The sequence below is a fragment of the Maniola hyperantus genome, chromosome Z (assembly GCF_902806685.2).
Source record: "Maniola hyperantus chromosome Z, iAphHyp1.2, whole genome shotgun sequence".
Taxonomy (NCBI): Eukaryota; Metazoa; Arthropoda; class Insecta; order Lepidoptera; family Nymphalidae; genus Maniola; species Maniola hyperantus.
The window spans coordinates 6303848-6325020 of record NC_048564.1 but is presented as its reverse complement, the minus strand read 5'-3'; the positions used below and the strand labels follow the sequence as shown (position 1 = coordinate 6325020).

At 35.9% G+C, this 21173-nt stretch overlaps 1 protein-coding gene across 2 annotated transcripts in view; it reads right to left on the bottom strand.

The window, feature by feature from the left end:
* per (period circadian regulator) overlaps nt 1-14542 on the bottom strand; it is a 33868-nt gene extending 19326 nt beyond the window's left edge. The window contains exons 1-10 of one of the 2 annotated variants that reach the window (XM_069509035.1): nt 14330-14542; nt 10430-10532; nt 9076-9159; nt 7812-7984; nt 6516-6604; nt 6211-6285; nt 5862-5993; nt 4875-4950; nt 3237-3440; nt 2164-2392 (exon numbers count right to left, since the gene is read on the bottom strand). In XM_069509035.1, the coding sequence (XP_069365136.1) occupies nt 2164-2392; nt 3237-3440; nt 4875-4950; nt 5862-5993; nt 6211-6285; nt 6516-6604; nt 7812-7984; nt 9076-9159; nt 10430-10518 (1151 nt within the window). In that variant the 5' untranslated portion in view covers nt 10519-10532; nt 14330-14542. The remainder of the gene's footprint in view (nt 1-2163; nt 2393-3236; nt 3441-4874; nt 4951-5861; nt 5994-6210; nt 6286-6515; nt 6605-7811; nt 7985-9075; nt 9160-10429; nt 10533-14329) is intronic. The other variant, XM_069509036.1, reaches the window with a different exon arrangement.
* Between the last annotated feature and the right edge of the window lie 6631 nt (nt 14543-21173).

The following is a 21173-nucleotide window of genomic DNA, read 5'->3' as shown; positions in this document are numbered from 1 at the left end:
GCCGTAAGGCTCGCTTGCATCAAACTGATTTATTAAGTTAATTTTGTAATGTTTTAGCCTTTAAACTACCGTGAGTGATTTCCATTATACATAAATATCTGTCCCGGCTGTACTCACGTGTCTAGACAGATATTTTATAAAGTTGTTACTTTTGAATAGTTATTTCAGGGTTAACAAGAAAAGTACAGGGATTGAAAAATTAATGTAAACAGATTTTAAAGGTTGGTGCAAGTCGACTTAAGTTTATTACAATTTATTTGATCGTGAGCAAAATAATTATTATGATGAAAATAATATTCGCATGGTAAAATCAAATAGACCAAAAGTAATGTACATGGTTGGCAAAATAATATATTAGACGGTTTAGGGTTTGGACTAAGAGCCAGACCACCAGAACTTCGTTATTTTATAAAAGCTGAAAGTTTCTATGTGTATTGTCTCCAAAACAGGGAGGAACGATGAGCGACTATGAAGTTTGGATCATCGCATCTTAGGCAGATAACAGGTGACAAAGGTGTAAAAAGTTTTACGACATGATCCAAACTTCATAGGCGCTGATCGTTCCTCCCTGGTTGGGGACAATGCGCAGAGAAAAATTCAGCTTGTATAAAATAACGAAGGTTTGGTCCTCACAGGCTCTTGCTCTATTTAACTCGCACGGAATGCTGCCATGATATGAATGCCCCTCCCTGCCTGTCTGAAGAGGTCGTGTTTCTTTCCAAATATTCAAAACCAGAGTGAATAGTTATCTTCTAGACAAGCGCATTCTGTCCCAGATACCATAACTCACGATTTTATTCATTAAGAGTTTGAAATTTAAGCATTATTTAAGTCGCTGCAACACAAATAAATATACCTACCCATAAGTACAGTCGCATTAAACGCAAGCAGTTTTAAGAAAATCGCTTTAAATCACAAATGACAATCGCTGAAAATTGCAGGATTATGCAAATCGATACAACCCCAAAAACCAAGGCATATAATAACAAATAAGAGAGTACTATAGCTCGAATGTTAAATAAGTAAGTAAGTATAAGTTCCGCAAATTGCTATTGCGCTGGAACCATGTCTCTTTAACATTGAAATTACGTCATTTTGACGTCAGCCGAAATAAAACCCAGGAAAAAACTGACAAAACTTCAATATTTTGCTGTAACACCGTCCATAGGGAATAACTATTGCTGTTAACTTAAGTTAACTCAAATACATAAGTGTCATAATAACATAAAATTGTAAGATTCTGTTAAAGATAAAATACAAATATACGCTTGACCATGCACATAATAATGGACTAAGAGCCAGCGCATCCCAGACCTTCGTTATGTTATAAAAGCTGATAGTTTCTTTGCATATTGGCCCCTACATAGGAAGAAACGATCAGCGACTATAAAGTTTGTATCATCGTGCCTTTGGGAGATTACAGGTAATAAAGGTGTAAAAAATCTTACGTCAAAATATAAAGTCTAATTTTTTAATGCTATTGCGATGAATATATTATTTAAAAAAATGACTTTAAGTAAACTTGGTTATCTCCCAGAGTCATCATGATCCAAACTTCATAGTAGCTGATCGTTCCTCCCTGTGCTGGGGACAACACGTAGAGAAACTTTCAGCTTTTATATTTTTATATATATATTAAGAAGGTATGGCACGCACTGGCTCTTAATCCATTAAGTGATCTACTTTCTGATATTTCAGCTTTTATAAAATAACGACGATTTGGCACGCACTGACTCTCTCTCTAAAACGTGCTAAAGTTACTAAAATGTCACATGAAAATAATGTGGTAGTAAACTTACAAAACTACAAATGGAAAGTAAACTCATTAAACATTACTTAATAATTAATGTTTGGGTACTTGCGTACGATACAAATCTCATAAGCTGCTTTGTTGATTCTTACTTTCGCACGGCATTAAACTGGATAAATTCTTAAAGATATTTGGTTTTACTTAGTTGCGTTCACACCAGCGGTTCACACTGATTAAAAACTTACAATACGTAATTGTCGTACAAAGCAATGCACACATATTTCGATAACAAAAAAACAGAGTCTTCAACATGACGTTTGTATGTAAATTTTTCGTCAGTGCAAACTCTCAGTAGAAGATACTGAGAACTTATTACATAAGTAGCTTGTTTTTATGTGCTGTTGGAGACCCACCTGTAAGGTTTAGAGCGCTGTTGTCCACCTTCCTTCACAATAGTTTCATACACCTGACGCAAATACAAAAGATCGCTAGGATGGTACAGTAGCAAAGCGTCTGTTTCTAAGATATCTTGTGGCAGGTATCCAAGATATGGCACAGATTCTTGATCAATATAATCGAGCCTTCCACTGGATGAGTGCCTCATAACAAAAGGTGTTGGGTTGGTAACTATTTCGTTGGGCGCTGCAAAATCATGTAAATAAAATAATGCTCACGGTATTCACGGAAAGCCATCAATGCATGACGCACGTGATTATACTCCGGAGAGCAGTTTAGTGAATTTCGGTATTTCAAAACCTATACTTGCGAAAACGGCAAACATAAAATTGTTCGTTTAATGAAAGCCCGTAAAAACTTTTGCCAAATGTGTGCCTATTTTTTAAACTATATATATTATTAAACAATTTTTTTTTTTCAGTTTTTCATTTTCGCCAGCATCATCGACCAACATCGAATTTTTTTCAGATTTTAGTGCAGTAGGTAGGTAGTTAGTATCAATAGAGTTCCATCATAAAATTGTTATGGATAGCTCATTGTAGGCAATTGTCAAAGTCAAATAAAACTTAACAGTTTAGATTACAGCTGATCATTAAAGCGATGTAACAGGTAATATTCCCATTCATTTACCATCATCATTATAAATAACATCATCATGAGCAACCCATCACTGGCTCACGATAGAACACGGGTCACGGGTCAGAGCGAGAAGGATTATGACCATAGTCTAACTCAGAGTGAGAAGGGTTTTGGCCATAGTCTACCATGCTGGCCAAGTGCGGATTGGTAGACATCACACACCTTTTAGAACATTATGGAGAACTCTCAGGCATGCAAGTTTCCTCACGATATTTTCCTTCACCAAGCAAGCAAGTGGTATTGAATTATTTAAAACGCACATAACTCCGAAAAGTTAGAGGTGCGTGCCCGGGATCAACTTTCGACCTCGGTTTAGGAGGCGGACATCCTAACCACTATATCATTTATACTACCATAAATATCATAAAACCAAAATCGATGACTAACTTACTTTTGAAGGCGGAAAAGAACGGTGAAGCTTGAATCACCAAGTACACAACTGGTCCCATGTCTTCATTCATGTTTTTAAAGAAGAATTTCAACAAGAACGGCGTGAACGTAACAACTCTATCTTTGATTCCAAAACCAGTGTTCAATCCTTTGTATCGTCTTAAACGACAGACCGTTGTTGATACGTGGTCCCCAAGAGCAGGGGCTGTTGAAGAACATGGATTAACTTGCGGAAAAATGAAGTAAGGCATTAAAATTACAACACAACACTCAACACTCATAGTATATCGCTATATATTTCCCGCAAATTGCTAATGCGCAGGGCCGTTTTTGTGACGTCAGTACTAGACTGAAGTTTCGAGCTGATGGTATATTTTGTATTTCAGCTGACGTCAAAATGAAGTCATTTCGGTATTAATGAGACATGGTTCCAGCGCAATAGCAATTTGCGGGACTTATAAAAATATTTCGAGAGATTTACCTAACAGATTGGTTAGATTAGTAAGTATACTTTAACTCACATATTATTTGTATTCTGATCTCTTTTAACATTTTAGGATGTATCATTTTTATGTATAAAATAATAATAAACTGTGATCAAACAAAAGAATATATTTTCAAATGATCAATAGGTACTAAATAGATTTTATTTTTATAATATAACTACCCCAATCCTCACAAATAAGGCAAATTATAATTAGTCCTTTTTAAGGTTCCGTGCCCGAAAGGTACCCTCGGGACCCCATTACTAAGACTCCGCTGTCCGTCCGTCCGTCCATCAGTCTAACAATGTGCTGTATCTCGTAAATCGTAATAGGTATAGGGTTGAATTTCTTACAGAATATGTTATATTGCCGCTATGACAACAAATACTAAAAATTTCAAAATGGCCGCCATGAATAGTATAAGAAATTAAGCTGTTTGAGTCATTGGGTTTTCTCGTAAAAAATAGTTGCTAACCACTGAGATCGGACGCTACACTTCGCTAGACGTTCGCTTGACTTAGTTTTTTTTATATCTCGAGTAAGAATAAGATTGGTTTTTGACTGTCAATATTATGATTTTTTTACACTAACTCAATGAAAATCTCTTTGACTAAACATGAAAATAAATGGTACCAGCGTTCTCTTTCATCATCCATGTGCCAATCATGACGACGAACAGTATTAATGATTCCCATATTTGCTGTAATAAATTACATACGAACAACCACATCCCACTGAAAATAAACATCGCACAGTAGGTAGGTGTATTTCACTCATCCTGCAAAAGCTAAACTAGTATTATTTAAAAATCAATTATAGAACCAAAACTCCTGCCAACTACAGAATTCACAAAAGAACCTGTAAATGAAAAACTTTAAAAGAATTCATTTTTTTACCTCACTGAAACAGGAAATCAAGTATGTAGCCGAATGAAACCCTCATTTGTATCAGAATGTCCTGTAAAGTTTGTATCATAAAACTGTGACTTCATTTTACTAAGATGTTATTATTATAGTACCTTGTAGGAGCAGTATGGTTGTATGTAAATCATGTTTGATAATGGTGTTTAAAAATATCATGCAATTATTTTAAGCAACGACCCACGATAAATTTGTATCTATTGGCAGCATGGATTATTAAGAAAGTAAAATTACCTTTAGTTTGCGTACCGTTTACAGTTTTCGGAGCCGCTAGCCCGCTTGTGATTTGAGATGCAAATGTGTCGCGATCCTGCGAAAATATAAATCAATTTAAAGATGACTGCCAAAGAGGTGCGGCCGAGCGAATTAAAGTTCCGGTATTATGCCGCGTAGAAAAAGATAAGGAGTATAGGTTTAATGAGCTGAAAGACCTCTTTCAAGTTAACCCGCTTCCGTCTTTGACTGCACCAAGTGATATCACGGTCAAAGGCTAACTTATGATCTAACAAAATAAATCCAAATAGTCATTTTAATATAGCACTTGGACGGTTATAGAGGCGTAATGTAAATTGATGTTATGGGATTTAAATTTTAATTTATGAAAAACCTAGAATCTGACCTAGAAGCCGGCCTTCAATTAGCAATTTAGCTCAATGATCAAGGAATATACTGAAAGTTGATGATTCGATCCACCGTCGTTGCTCCTAGAACCCTCTTTTTTCATACCCGATCCCAGCACCAACTTAACATTTAGGTGGAGGTGAAAGGAGATTACAAGACACAATTGATGACGTCTCAAAGCAAAACGATTTTCAGGGATACCCACGTTTCCATAAAGTAATGCACTGAAAACTCTCCTCAAACCAATCGCATTAATACAATATCATCGTTACCACGTAATATTATGTTACTGTTACGTTATGTTTTGGTCAAACGCAAAACGTAAAGAAATGTGAAACTATAATAAATAATTGACAGTCAGTGGAAACTGCCGACAGAAGCGAAAACTTAAAACTTTGAAAATATAGCAGTGGTTTTTATTGGATTTTCAGTTCAATTGTAGTGTCAAAAATGAAAACTTCATAATTTGTGAATTAAAAGCATTATTTAACATTAAGTAGTTTAGTTTTACTATCCCATGCCCATTACAAAATCGCCAAACGTGCCTCAATAAGTTTTCACTTTCAAAAACAGCAAATCGAAATAATGACAGAACCTTACCCGTTGGTGTACAAAATCTATAAAAGATCGGCCAATCCACATGTCTTTAGGAAAACCAAGCACAGGGGTGATAGATGGCGTCGTATACATCACGATTCCATCTTGCAAGGATATTACACAAGAAAATCCATCCTGGAAAGTAAACAATAATTAATAATACGTGTAGCTTTAAATTTCAATATAATGTTGGTGGTATGCATTGCGGTACAACAAACGACATGTGACAAACTTGCACAAGGCTGATATGAATAAATGAAAATAATTTGAATCGCCAGCGCTCAAGAGTATTTGCGACGATGGTACCAAAGAGTTATACTACCTCTTGTAAAAATATATAGATTATACTTACATAAGTTTGGATAGAATTTGGATGGCTGGTAACAAGGGCTAGGGGAGTACCAACTGGCGTATTGCATACATCGGGCTAGAATAACAAAGCAGAAACAATGTAGCTGCGTTCGGCATCAAATTTTAATACGATAAAGGCTGCCTTATCTAACACAGATAAGAGAAAAGCGCCCTATAAAAAAAACCCACAAACTAGATTGATTCATTAAATAGTTTAGGGTTTTGGTAACAAAATCGATCCCATTGATGAATTTTCTCCTAGCACATCTTTGGATGAAAAGTAGCTTTATCCTAACGGTAGATTACCTCGTCTTTTCCACTGGTCCTGTCAGATACTTCCATCGGCTCAGGCCCGTCCTCGGGCTGCACTGATCCGGGCAATTGCGTTTGAGTAACTGCACAACAAAATTATACCGGAAGATAAACTTGAAAATTAGATGAATGCTTCGAATAACAATATGATGATGAATGAGAGAATTTATTATTAGCTGAAAGAAATCACTATCACCATACTAGGATTAAGCATGTTATTATTCGTATAATCCTGAAAATTGAGCTAAATACATAGATCATGTGTGTTACCTTAACTAACGGGTAGGTATTACCGGTGACGTAAACTAAATATTATAACACTGCTTTTAGGAAGAAATTATCAAATAATCAGGCCCTTGGACTTCTGTAATAATAATAATTGTTTTAATTGTTTTATTATTAGAGATGTTAGCGTTATTATTCTGAATTAAGTTGGTGGTTAGGCTTATATTACTTATAAATATAAATTAATCAATAATATTAATTTATTAAGTAAATAAAATTAATATATTTATGTAAACAACAACTTTCATTTGCTATAAATCCGCTAATACAGACGGACAAATCTACAGTAAGTACACGTGAGATTCTACAATGTGCTACTTTTCCTTCATATCATCGATGTATTGAGTAATGGAAAGGCTGACGCTACATATTGCACGTTATAAGTAGGTACGATGTAATAATTAATGCGTACAAAATGCGAATTCATTCGCCATTTTAACTCTATGCGTCAACTGTCATGTCAAAAGTACGGTTTTTTCACCTTTAAAATAAGGACTAAGTAAAATGTAAATCGAACTTTTGATGACAGTTTCAAATGGCGAGTGAGTTCTCATTTTATACGGACTATACCATACGTATTTGTCTGTTCTAGAGGATTATGGCCGCCGTCATTGTTATCTTTTTTTAACATTTATTTTTGTAAGTTTCTTGCTAATAAATTGTTGCGAGAGTGTACAACAGTTTTAAGTCGAGGCCGGTCGAATCCTTATTACTTCATAGTTGTATAATTCCTAATTATTATTACTTAGTCATAGACAATAGTTAGACATGAAAAATTATATCTTGAAATGCAGTAATAAGTTCTCGTCGCAATCAATGTCGCAATACTTATAGCGCGGATTAAAACTGAAGATTTTTAAAAATGACGAGGAAGCTTAAAATGCTTAAGCTTCCTCGACGTAACATCCTTTTTTTTAATCGGTTGAAAGTAAGAACCTACTTAGAATCATAATGTCATAATGAAAAGTCGAAAAAGAAATAATAAAGAAAAGGAACTTCTGTTACCATCACTGATCTCTTCCTTAGACGATTCAAGGATCGGCGCGAGTTCGCGAACGCATTCAGTTTCATTTATGACCTCAGTAACTTGTAAATCCGTTTGTAGACTCTGCAGGGGCTTTTTCTTCTTTGCGTCTTTATCTTTGGATCTCTTTTCAGCTGGTTGACCTTGGTTATTGCTGCAAAGAAACCATTTGGTAGAATAAACGCGGATACAAAGAAAAATCATAGATATACATATATATCTATATAAATAAAAATCAATACGGTATTTGACTATGTCAAAAGTAAATTATTTCTCAGTGATTATTAAATAGAGGGTCTTGCAAAATACGAAAGATCCACGTCTTTTATTAGTTTTATGTGAGATAACCATTTTAAAATATCGATTAAATTAAAAAAGGACGTCAAATGACTGTGACGTCACATACCGGTATTTCATGTAGTCGCATACTAAGCGCGCGTTTTGACGGTTGATAAAAAGTTACCGATTTGACTAGTCAAATACCGGAATGCCGCAAGTATGAAAGATCATCACTTGAGTACGATTCTTTTTTTTTGTGTTCGTACTTGTTAAGTTAAGGTTTGTATGAAAAGATTTTTTTGGAAAATCAGAAATTTTATGGTAATAGTACACGTCTCAATTTAATTAGTAAATTGCACCCAAACGAAGCTGGGGCGGGTCACTAGATTAAATAATTAAATGCCTTACTGCAAGAAATCTCTATTTAGAGATAAGCATTTCCAATGTAACTTAATTTATTACTACCATGTACCTACCTAACTACAATTTCGATACATGAAAAATAAAAAAATAAAAAAAAACTATATAGGTACATTTTAAGCCATTATGAGACTGGCCTGTAATGTAAAATCTATAGAGAAGGCAAATCACCGATGCGCGAACGCATAGGTAACAAACAAACGAACACACGAACATTACTTTGATGATAATTTTATTTTATTTTATTTTATTATTGTATATACATACATTTATTCTAACTCTATTCTGTTAAAATAGTTTAATTATAATTTTAAGTAATCTCTTTTGGCCTTCTGTTATACCTAGATTTAAATTTAAATAATAATTGTGTATTTACGCTGTTGATTACTTTCAAATAAAAAAAAAAAAATAAAAAAAAAAAAAAATTATTATGTATGGATTTATTCCTTTATTGTTAGTTAAAGAAGCTATTAACCTAGGTACTTTAAAAAGTTTTTATTTTTATTTCTAACTTATTTATGCTTGTTTTATAAAGATTTTTCAAACCTGTATCCAGAAGTAGACGGCTTTCCACCGTATCCACTGCTTCCACTTGAATTACTACCAGAATGTGTCGATTTCGAGCTATGGCTAAAAAGAAGTTACAACTGTTAAAATCACTGAAAGTTCCTTTTAAGGTACGGAACCCTAATAAAAGAGATTTGTTTTGGAGACGGTAGATTGGATTGACCAACTTGGCTCTGGTTTTCAGCCCACGCACACGTTTTCAGAGTCACGCGGCAGCTACCAACTGTGTAATCAATAGAGTACAGACCAACTTCACGTGTAGAAACTCCTGACCTAATAATTAAATGTCCAGGTTATAGACTGGAGTAGTAAATACATATATTGACAGTAACTGGATCACGTTCGCCTTCAGCATTGGACATAATATGCAAGATTGTTGCACAGTCAAACACTGATTCCCTCAAACCAAAATCAGAAATTGTGATTTTTTTGGGTTTGACTTCTACTTTTTTTTATAGAGATAAACGAGCAGGCGGGTCATCTGATGTTAAGTGATTACCGCCGCCCATGAACATTTGCAGCACTAGAGGAACCGCCGATGCGTGGCCGGCCTTTTAGGAATTTGTTGGTCCGCCCCTTGAATAACCCCATGTTATAATTTAGTACGAACACCGCCGATGGGAGTTGGTTCCACTCCTTCCTTCATATGCAAGTCCATCTCGCACTTGACCGGTTTTTATTTAAAATTTTACGATAAAGCTAAAAGCCAGCCTTGACTAAGTATATTACTGTACAAATCATGGCAGCGTGTGGTGCTGAGAATACTGGCTGCATTGCACTGACTGGACAGTCTTTTCCTTTGCGCAAAAAATTTGCCAGCACTTCGATGTCAATTTTTATTTATAAAGCAAAAAAAGTCCTATTAGATTAGTCAGTAGTGGTCTAGCCGTCTAAATATAAACGACAGACCGACAGCCAGACTTTGAAGCTCATTTCACACTACGGGATGTAAATTATTTTATAGTCCGATCAAAATAGATATTCAAGAACCAATCGATCGATCGATAGGGACTTATATTAATTCATTTATATTGGTGTAACCAACACTCGTACCAATTTTTAGCTCTATGCGAATTATTGTAACCTTGGCAAATTATTTTGACCGGACTATAACATAATTAATATCCCGTCGTGTGAAATGAGCTTGATACACACAGACAGACAGTCACACTACTATTCATCCCTGAAAATTAAAGAGTTCTTACGGGATTTTAAAAAACTAAATCCACGCGGACGAAGTTGCGAGCATCAGCTAGTAGTAATTAATATCTATGCGAAAGTGTGTGGGTAAGTCTTACCTATACTTTCACAGAAATAATCGACACAAACTTACCTTCTTCTAGACTGGCTGTTACTACAGCTGTTAGAGTAAGCAGAATCCGATACTTTCGCATTATTCTCTGAATCATCCAGGTTGTCCATATTGATGATTTTGTCTGAAAATAAAATTATCATTAGTTAAGAGTTACTTATTAAAACGAGTATTGAAAATTGAAAATGTATTACTATAAAACTTAAAGCTAGCCTTAATCATGCCCGCGTGGAATGGTGCTAAGAATACTGGCTGTATCTCCGCGCTGGACAGCCAGGCTGATCCGTAGCGCAAAAAATGAGCCAGCCCTTCTGTCACCAGATGAGGTTATTAATCGCGGTGAAATGTCTCGTAATTTTTTTAGCACTAAGACTCCATAGCTCCAAGGCATCCACGGAAAACGGAACAAAAATGTAACTCTCGATAAGAGAGGCATACTTGAGCCGCTTGCCGTTTTCACCCATTTCCGCTGCGGCACCTGTCCGGTCATGATGCTGACTCCCTAATATGACACGGGTCCGATGTGTCAACGCACGTTGCGTCCCACATTAGCACCCGTCCCCGTTTCCAGGAAACCAGCGTCAATCCATCAGGTCTCTTACCATCATCCCAACTAATCCCAGCTGGCTCAATGAGCGCAGGAATGTCTATGGTGGCAAGAGCCCTTTTGATCTTATCGTTAAGAGAGCTATGCCCAAATAGCCTATCAGAGCTCCTTTGCAGAAAGACAGTCCGTGAATTTCAAATTTATCAATGCCACCGTACTTGACCAGTAAAGTAGCTTGATTCCGAACTGCTCATCAAAAGTTTTTAGAATTCGTTCTAGTGTACTTTTAAGATTGGCATCCATGTTATCGAGTAGTCCAGGAAATTTCCGAATTGGGCTCGCGCGAAGTATATTAATTATTTTGGTTAAAAAACGCGATATTTTAGGATCGAAAATGCAATGTGAGAATTTAGACTGCCCAATTTGTCGGTGTTAGCCAAAACCGTTCTGACATTTTGATCCAAGAGTGGTTGTATCAATTTATTATAAAGAGGAGCACCGAGAAGACAAAATGAATGTTTATCCAGTATCTTAATGTCATTCAATATTTACTACAAAGAGTACTAACGTTACAGTTAATAACTATATAGTTACTTACAAACAAACTTACTTACTTAGTTCAGATATTGACACTTAATTCTGAAGTGAACATCGCGAGTTCAATGCCTTCGGAATCAGCAATTTTATTATATTTCAGCGAAAACGTAAACATTTATATTTGATTGATCTACTTAATAAGCTAATTAGCTGACATAGCTCGAGTACAAGATGAGAAGGCTAAAGTGGCACCCATTGCTACAGAGTTCCAAGAACCTATAGACGTTGGGGTTCTAAAGCTAGAATGGCGACCTAGTGGCGGAAAGCGCAGCGTTGGTAAATCCCCCAACAGATGATATCAAATGAGCAGGCAGCGCAAGATCGTGGCCAAGTCCCTGCACGAAACTTATGCCAGCTAACGATGAAGCTGACTAGTAAACACTATGTGAATAAAACTAATCTACAATATTATATCTCCTTATCCATTAAATAGGTCGTAGACCACAGTCACACCACTAACCCATTCGTCAGGATGGCACTAAAAAATAGGCAGAGCAGCTGATTTATGATTCTGTAACTAGTAAAAACTTGTAAGAAGATTTAAACCGAACTGACTAGCTTTAAGTATACCGAAGACCAATTAACTACTAAACTTCTTTCGTATAATTCTACCTAACGTCAAAGTTTTCTTATGGTATTGAGTTGCTTACTTTTAAAAAAGAATCTGTACAAGTTTAAATCACGTTTGGGCAGCGAGAACACGTGCCCAGTGTCACAACGCAAAGTTTCTAAAATCGGGTGCTAACGAGCCACATGCTGAATCCAAAAAGTTGCGAAACACTTTTTAAACATTTATATTTAGGTATAGCGACCCGCCCCGGCTTCGCATGGGTGCAATGTAGATACTAATGTGGTGTCAGTGAGGAGTGATTAATAATCCACACTTCTAATATTATAAATCGCGCCGCCTCCGTCTCGATTTCATATAATTTTAATTTTGTGATATCTCGTAAGATATTATTCTAAATTAAATGATGTAGAGGGCAATTTTGGTCTAAATTGAATACTTCAGATGATCAACTATTTTATTTTGATAAGAATTAATAGTAACGTAATAAGAATTAACGTCTTAGTTCCTTATTACCCTGTTATCAATAAAGGTGTACAAAATCTTAAGTCAAAATGAAAAGCCTATTTTTTTCTTCGGAACAGTACGTTTAACCGCACTTCCGCACTGCATCCGATCCGACTCCATGAAAATACGTTCTTTTTGTTTTCAAGTATGGGAGATTATGGCGTATGTTGCAGATAATCGCTGGTATTCTCACGAATGACGGATATAACTCGGATGACGGAAGTGTAGTGCGTAATCGCCGTAACGGTGTCTGGTAGGGGTTGCCACGATGTGTATGGCAATATAATTATGATTTCTAATACTATTCCGAAGAAAATATATAAAAATAGACCTTATACTTTGACGTAAGATTTTTTACCTTTTATCTTCCAAAGCCACCATGATCCAACCTCATAGTCGCTGATCGTTCCTTCCTGTGTTGGGAGAATACGCAGAGAAACTTTCAGCTTGTATAAAAATATAAAGAAGGTCTGGCACGCACTGGCTCTTAATCCATTAAGTGATATACTTTCTGATATTTGGGTTTGGAAAAATAAACTAATTAAGTAACTAATGCTTTATTTTTAGGGTTTCGTACCTCAAAAGTAAAAACGGAACCCTTATAGGATCACTTTGTTGTCTGTCTGTCTGTCAAGAAACCTACAGGTACTCCCGCGTTGACCTAGAATCATGAAATTTGGCAGGTAGGTAGATCTTATAGCTGACATTTGGGGAAAAATCTGAAAACCGTGAATTTATGGTTAGATCACACAAAAAAAATTGTGGTCATGAACTAATAATTAGTATTTTCAACTTTCGAAGTGAGTGACTATATCAAGTGGGGTATCATATGAAAGGTCTTCATCTGTAGATTCTAAAACAGATTTTTATTTATTTTTATGCATCATAGTTTTTGAATTCTCATGCAAAATGTCTAAAAATACGACCGTAGTACGGAACCCTCATTGCGCGAGCCTGACTCGCACTTGGCCGGTTTTTCGTTATTTAATGGGTTATTATGATTAACGAATTAATAATCCATACTATCCATACTAATATTATAAATGCGAAAGTGTGTCTGTCTGTCTGTCTGTCTATCTGTCTGTCTGTCTGTCTGCTAGCTTTTCACGGCCCATCCGTTCAACCGATTTTAATGAAATTTGGTACAGAGATAGCTTGTATCCCGGGGAAGCACATATGCTACTTTTTATCCCGAAAAATCAAAGACCACGGAAATAAACCCAATAAAATAAAATAAATTGCAGTCGAGTATTTTTTTCAAAACTTGTAGGAGAAAACCATTTTTACCATTATTATTATAAAATATTATAAAATGTTCCCACAAAGTTACCCAACTTTGTATGGTAACTTTGTCATAGCATAAAATTCGAATTTAAAAAATGTCTAGGTAGGTACGACTTATTTTTATCATTTCATTTGTGTTGAAAAATTGTTTAGTAACATTCTAATTCGCAAAATATACCACATTTACGTATTTTTTTTTAGATGGCATCTGTATCCTAAGAATCCCCGCTACAGTATCAATGTTACCCGCGTCAACTGTAGGTACCCATCTGGATCGCAGTTTTGAGTAGGTATCTTATAGATAGCCTAAAATTATAATAGGACAATTTTTCTTTTTATCATTAAGTACTTACTACCTATATTCTATTACTTACTTGATAACCACTTCATAACAAAATTTAATAATATTAGGTCTTACCTGCGTTGGAATTTTTAGTCCATATGCACTTCTTTCACCACACACACTAATTTCGTAATATCAAATTACTCTACTGTTATAATGTAAATAATACTTCTTACCCTATTTAATATCTTAATAATATTTAGTTTTTATCTTTTAATAAATCACGTCTTAATGTTAGTAAACATTTAACTCGACTTCTCTGCTCGTCGGGAGTTGGTTAGTTTTGTTTCGTTGATCGTCAGACGTATAAGAGGGATGTGCTAACTTAAGTGTCGATACTCGATAACGACTTTAAGTGCTGTTCCTGAATTCACGTGTGTCAGGTACAACGTACAACGCATTCTAAGTGCACTACAGAGAAGAGAGAAAGAACTATTATTAGAAGCATATAAATATTACAAGTGGTTCACCCCGAACTAAGACCTTATGGTATCCCATAATTCCCATAAGATAGTAAACTGTTTTAACTACATACCTATTGTGGCTAATTCTGTTGTTCAAAATCTCTAAAGCGAAACTAAACCAAATTGGCAGGCCTAAATCTGTTGCTATCCTTTTCCGCAGGGAGCATTATGAAAAGGATTGTAATGTATTTAGACCTGTCATTTTAGTTTAGTTTAGAGATTGTGAACAACAGAATTAGCCACTTTGTAATAGTTATCTTTTAACATTAGACGCAAATAGAGCTAAACAATTATTTGAGACGTTCGCCTGTTAAAATGCTGAGAGCAAAAGTGCAAGAAGTTAGCTTTGCCCATTAAAAATGAAATAATTTCATTTCTTTATAAATCATATTTTTGTAATTTTAGTATGTGTTGTTCGAGTACAGGATATAACTGAAATTATACATAAGTTTCAGTTTCTAATATGTAGCTGTTTTTTACATAATATAGCGTCAAATTTAACCTCCACTCTAAAGCCCCCCATTTCGTATGAGAGCCCCCTTATATAAACGATTTTTTAATGCAATATTCGGCTGAAGGCCATCACTTTACATATTTATGTTTAAATTTGAAGTAATTACGTTAGCAAAAGTTGTAAGGCTGTCACAGACGTACGGACGGACGGACGGATAAGTGCAAATTCTCTCAAGTAGGCTTAGTTAGGTGTTAGTAAGTTAGGCGTAGAGTAGGCTCACTTCCCTTGGTCAATAATTATTATTGTTATGTTAAGTTATTTCAATATTATTTAAGTACCTACCTAAATAAAATGTAGTGTCTTAATTAAGTTCAACGTACTGAACTAAACTTAATCATGATTTTGTAAAATTATTCTCTTTAATACCTAATGAGTTCTAGCCTCATAAACCACTTACCGCTTTCCAAAAAAATCACGTCATTTTATTAGTAAAGTACAGTCCAAGACCCTATAAAGTAAATACCACTTGTTATAGCGGTGAAAGAAAACATCATGAGGATCTGCAGAAGTCTAAAACCTTTAAATCAAGGTAGATACCCATCACCTTGCACACTCAAATTTTTTGAATATCCATTGTGGAATTAGACAAACAAATTGACGTGATAATGATAATCTGCCTGCATGTCAGAGATTTTTCAAAAATGTGATCAAAGGTGTCTGAAGTCGGTCAATCCGCACTTGACTAGCGTGGTGGACGTAAGCCATAAGCCCTTCTTTCTGAGAGAAGACCCATGGTAAGCAGTGAGCTGGCGATGGGTTTATGATGATAATAATCGTAGTTTAGGTATTAAGCGACAGGTCGAGATGGCAACCCCGGTGGGGACGCCCCGCACACCGAGAGACGAGCGGGTGTGTGAGACGTCCCCTGCACCATTTCATCCCATCCCGACCTATCGCATACTAGATGTACTATTATATAACTGCGATCGATATGTCGATAAATTGCAAGGCGATGCCTCACTAGAATTCACGCTCACAAACACGTGAGCGTCATCGTTAAGTTAATGTGAACGCTCAACCCCGCGGCCTAGCACGTGGCGGCAGAAAGAGATAGCAATACCACAAAGAAACTTGTGAGGTCCAGCCACATGAGTAGGTCCAGCCGCGTGAGAATAAGTATATAGGCATAGTACGCGAAGGGGTGAAATGACAATCGGGGATGGAACGCCCGCACACCTGAACAGCCCCGCGCTTACCCGGTTCGGGCGAGCGCGGGTGACGTGTGGGTGTGCGGGGCGTCCCCTAGCCCCATACCCCGATTGCCATCTCAACCTGTCGCAGACTATGTATCTAAATTACCACGGGAATGCTTTATTTTCTAGCTTCTTTAGTTTTGTTAAGTAGGTACTTGAGGCACATAAGTATATAGATACATGGGTGATGGGTCCAAACTAACTAATAAGGGTTGCAAACTAATAAGTACTAATACTTGTTAGTCTAATACTAACATCTAATACTACCTAATACTAAGTATGACACTTGAGTAAGACATACTTGTAAACATGATATTTATAATGAGTTTTCTAATATTTTTGTAACAATTTTTTACAAGATTTTTTTAGGACACGTTCCCAAATCTTATTCTTCCAATGCATTACGAAGTCATTGGTCTATAGATTGACGCGGGCGTTTTTCTTCTTTTAAGTAGGATTTTTTTCAGGTAACTTTACCGAGACGTAGTTGTTCGTTATATCCAAGCAGGCCACCCAGGTTGGCAAGGATTTCAGGAGGTGTTGTTTGGGAGCCACGGAGTAAATGTAGTCTTCAGTAGATACGTGGTCCAGTATCTCGTTAGGTGTTTATAAAGGATTATTGTTATCTTGGTAGCGGACACTAATTAATCTGAAACTAGTGATGGACTGAAATTCGTTTCACGTTTGAATTGAGATCCTCTTCCTTTTTAGGGTTCCGTACCTCAAAAGAAAAACGGAACCCTTATAGGATCACTTTTTTGTCTGTCTGTCTGTCGGTCTGTCAAGAAACCTACAGAGTACCTACTTTCCGTTGACTTAGAATAATGAAATTTGGCAGCTAGCAGACATAAGGGGAAAAATCTGAAAACCGTGAATTTAGGGTTTACATCAAAAAAAATTAATTTATTTGATGTAAAATTATTTACATCAAATAAATTAAAGTGTGTGTGTAAGTTAAACTAATTATTAGATCAAAAAAATTAAAATTTTATTTTCAATTTTCGAAGTAAGAATACTATAATATCAAGTGGGGTATAATATTATATGAAAGGGCTTTACTTGTGTATTCTAAAACAGATTTTTTCGTGATGTGATTTCACTATCGCCCATCAATTATTAATCCATACTAATACTATAAATGCGAAAGTGTGTATGACTGTTTGTCTGTCTGCTAGCTTTTCACGGCTCAACCGTTCAACCGATTTTGACGAAATTTGGTACAGAGATAGCTTGCATCCCGGGGAAGGACATAGGCTACTTTTTATCCCGGACAATTGAAGAGTTCCCACAGGATTTTTAAAAATCTAAATCCACGCGGATGAAGTCGCGGGAATCATCTAGTCTAAATTAAAAGCTTGACCTACTTACTTATTACTTATTTCGTCATTTTAAAGGGTATATTAGGTATAACGGTCAGGTATTAAAGAGACAGAACGAAAAGATAAGAAAAGATGCGATTCACCCGTGGATAAAAATAAAAAATCTGTGGACCAATTTTGATGCTGCTCATATTATATACATATTAAGGTACTGTACTAAAATATTAAAAAAGGAACCCATATGGTGCACATACAGGTCACAACTGCATACGCGATAGTAAAATTATGATAAACAAAAAAATGGTCAAGTGTGAGTTGGACTCCCGCACCGAGGGTTCCTCCTTATTATAGAAGTAAAAAAGTGATCCTAACACTTTTGTTAACGAACCGCAAAACTAACTTTGTTTGTAGAGGTTTATTGTTAATTTAAAAAAAACTATGATAGATTGTCAATTTTATTTTGTCTGTAAAATATAGTACATAAAGATCTATTGACCGTAATTATTTCAGATTTTTCAACTAGTAAATTTCGGAGATAAGGGAGGGTGGAGGAACGGTATTTTTTTCGACATTTTGCACGATAAATCAAAAAGTACCTACTAAGCATGAAAATAAATCAAAAACTGTTTAAGAATTTATCTGTACATCCCTTTTATATAATACCCCAATTGATATTATAGTTATTTTACTTTGAAAATATTATTATAATTATTATTAATTCATGAACGTATTTTTTGTGATGTAACCACAAATTCACACTTTCGGATTTTTCCCTTTACTTGTGCTACAAGACCACCTACCTCCCAAATTTCATGATTCTAGGTCAAGGGAAAGTACCCGATAATAAGTTAATAATAACGGGAACTACCCGTAAGTAGGTATAGGTTTTCTTGACAGACACGACAGACACGGGCAGACGACAACAAAATGATCCTATAAGGGTTACTTTTTCCTTTTGAGCTACGGAACCCTAAAAATTATGATGATTGCAAGATAGGTTCTGAATTAAAAACCAGGAGATCAATGAATTTATTTTGCTTTATTAGTTATCAATCTACAAATACATTTGTACACCGGTAATTTGAAACATCTTGTGGCATTTTGTTGCCCTAACACTCATAATATATTATTATACACCAATTTAATAAATTTTACTTAATTTCTAATCTTCAAATAAAACATTATAATCGCTAAGGAATTTTTCTGCGCTTTACAATCTGGATGATAATATTTTATATTAGATAACCATAATCTTTGTAAAATCAAATACATTCGTGGGTACCTACCTACCTAAACAAAATAAACAATATTTTGTAAAAGTACGAGTACCAACATAAGATTTTTTTCTGAATTCTAGCTAAACCTAAAGGTGGAGTTTTACTGGTTGTCATTAAGATCGCTGTGGAAGTGAAATGTTAAAAAGGTTTCAAGTTCCCCAACTTAGGGTGAAAAACGACATAGATTTATAACTCTACATCAGCGATTCCTAATTGGTGGTTCTTGTGTGGCCCTTCCACGGAACCCCAGGGTTCCGCAGAAGGGCCACAGGGGTTCCACGGTCTGTCTGGGAATTTTGCGATGTTTTTTAAAAGCTAAAGATACTGTGGTTCCTTTGCTTATCCTGAAGATAACAAGCTGGACTAGCCTAGACTAGCCTAGCTAGCTGGAATGCCTAGCTAGCATAATCCATACTGGGTACAATTTTTTTGATTTTAGGTTAAACTGCCTGCCTAAATGTAACAACACCCCATACATGGCATACATTTTAAGTAGGTATATACTGAGCGGCGAAGTTTCAAGCTACTCTGGTGAATTAGGGAAACTCCTGTAGGTAATGCCAGGAATAAATTGAAACTAAAATTCATAAAGAATAGTACCCACGTGTACCTTTTCTAGCAGCCTAGAAAAAAACTTTAAACATGCCTCCTTCAGTACCTACTTTTCTCTAGATAATTTGTTGAGAAACTATAAAAAAATTAATTAAAGAAAAAGTTAAGTTAGTGGGTAGATAAGACAACGAATAATTTAACGCCAAGTATACAATTCAATAAGTTTTCTTTCGATGAACTAGTAGGTAGGTAACTACCTACTCATTTTTATAAAACAACTTGAAAATTGTGTTGAAACGAAAACCTCTACACTAATTGAAAAGTATACCTACGCATTCCACCTTTATAGTGATAAATAGGTTGCACGTGTATCTTAAAAACCGGCCAAGTGCGAGTCAGACTCGCGCACCTAGGGTATTACATATTTTTTGATATTTGGCACTATAAACCTAAAATGTAAATATAAACCCCTTTCATATGATGCCCCTCTTGGTATTTTTTTTTTAAATTCAGATACAAGTTAGCCCTTGACTGCAATCTCACCTGATGGTAAGTGATGATGCAGTCTAAGATGATAGCGGGCTAACCTGGAAGGTGTATGGCAATTTTTATTAAACCCATACCCCTTTAGTTTCTACACCGCATCGTACCGGAACGCTAAATTGCTTGGCGGCACGGCTTTGCCGGTAGGGTGGTAACTAGCCACGGCCGAAGTCTCCCACCAGACCAGACCAGAAATTTAAAAATTATAAAATTCCAAACCCCTGCCAGGAATCGAACCCGGGACCTCCCACTAATAAGACCACAGCGCTCACCACTGCGCCAGGGAGGTCGTCAAATATATTATTAATCTTACATTAAAAGTTGAAAATACTAATTATATATTATCTTCATGAACACAATATTATTTCATGATACAACCATAAATTCACGGTTTTCAGATTTTTCCCCTTACGTGTGCTATAGGACCTACGGTCTACCTATGATTCTAGATCAACGGGAAGTACCATATAGGTTTCTTAACAGACAGAAAATGAAGTCATCCTACAAAGGTTCTTTTTCTTTTAAGGTACGGAACCCTAAAGATCCTAATTAATGTGAATGTATGTAGGTACCTACACTTAAAGAATCTAATCAGCAATATGGAATTACGAAATCCGCATTCAGTCTTTATTAATAATATAAAAATTATCACTTGAAACTAAAAAAACATTTAATTTATGTTAGTGTGCATTTAAAAACCTCGTCAGCAGTCCAGCATTGTCCTATTGGAAATTCATCATCATCATGATCATGATCAACCCATCACCGGCTCACTGCAGAGCACGGGTCTCCTCTCAGAGTGAGAGGGTTTGGCCATAGTCTACCACGCTGGCCAAGTGCGGATTGGTAGACTTCACACACCTTGGAGAACCTTATAGACTATAGAGAACTCTCAGGCATGCAGGTTTCCTCACGATGTTTTCCTTCACCGTTAAAGCAAGTGATATTCAATTACTTAAAAGTTAAAACACACATAACTCCGAAAAGTTAGAGGTGCGTGCCCGGGATCGAACCCCCGACCTCCGCCGATTAGAAGGCGGACGTCCTAACCACTAGG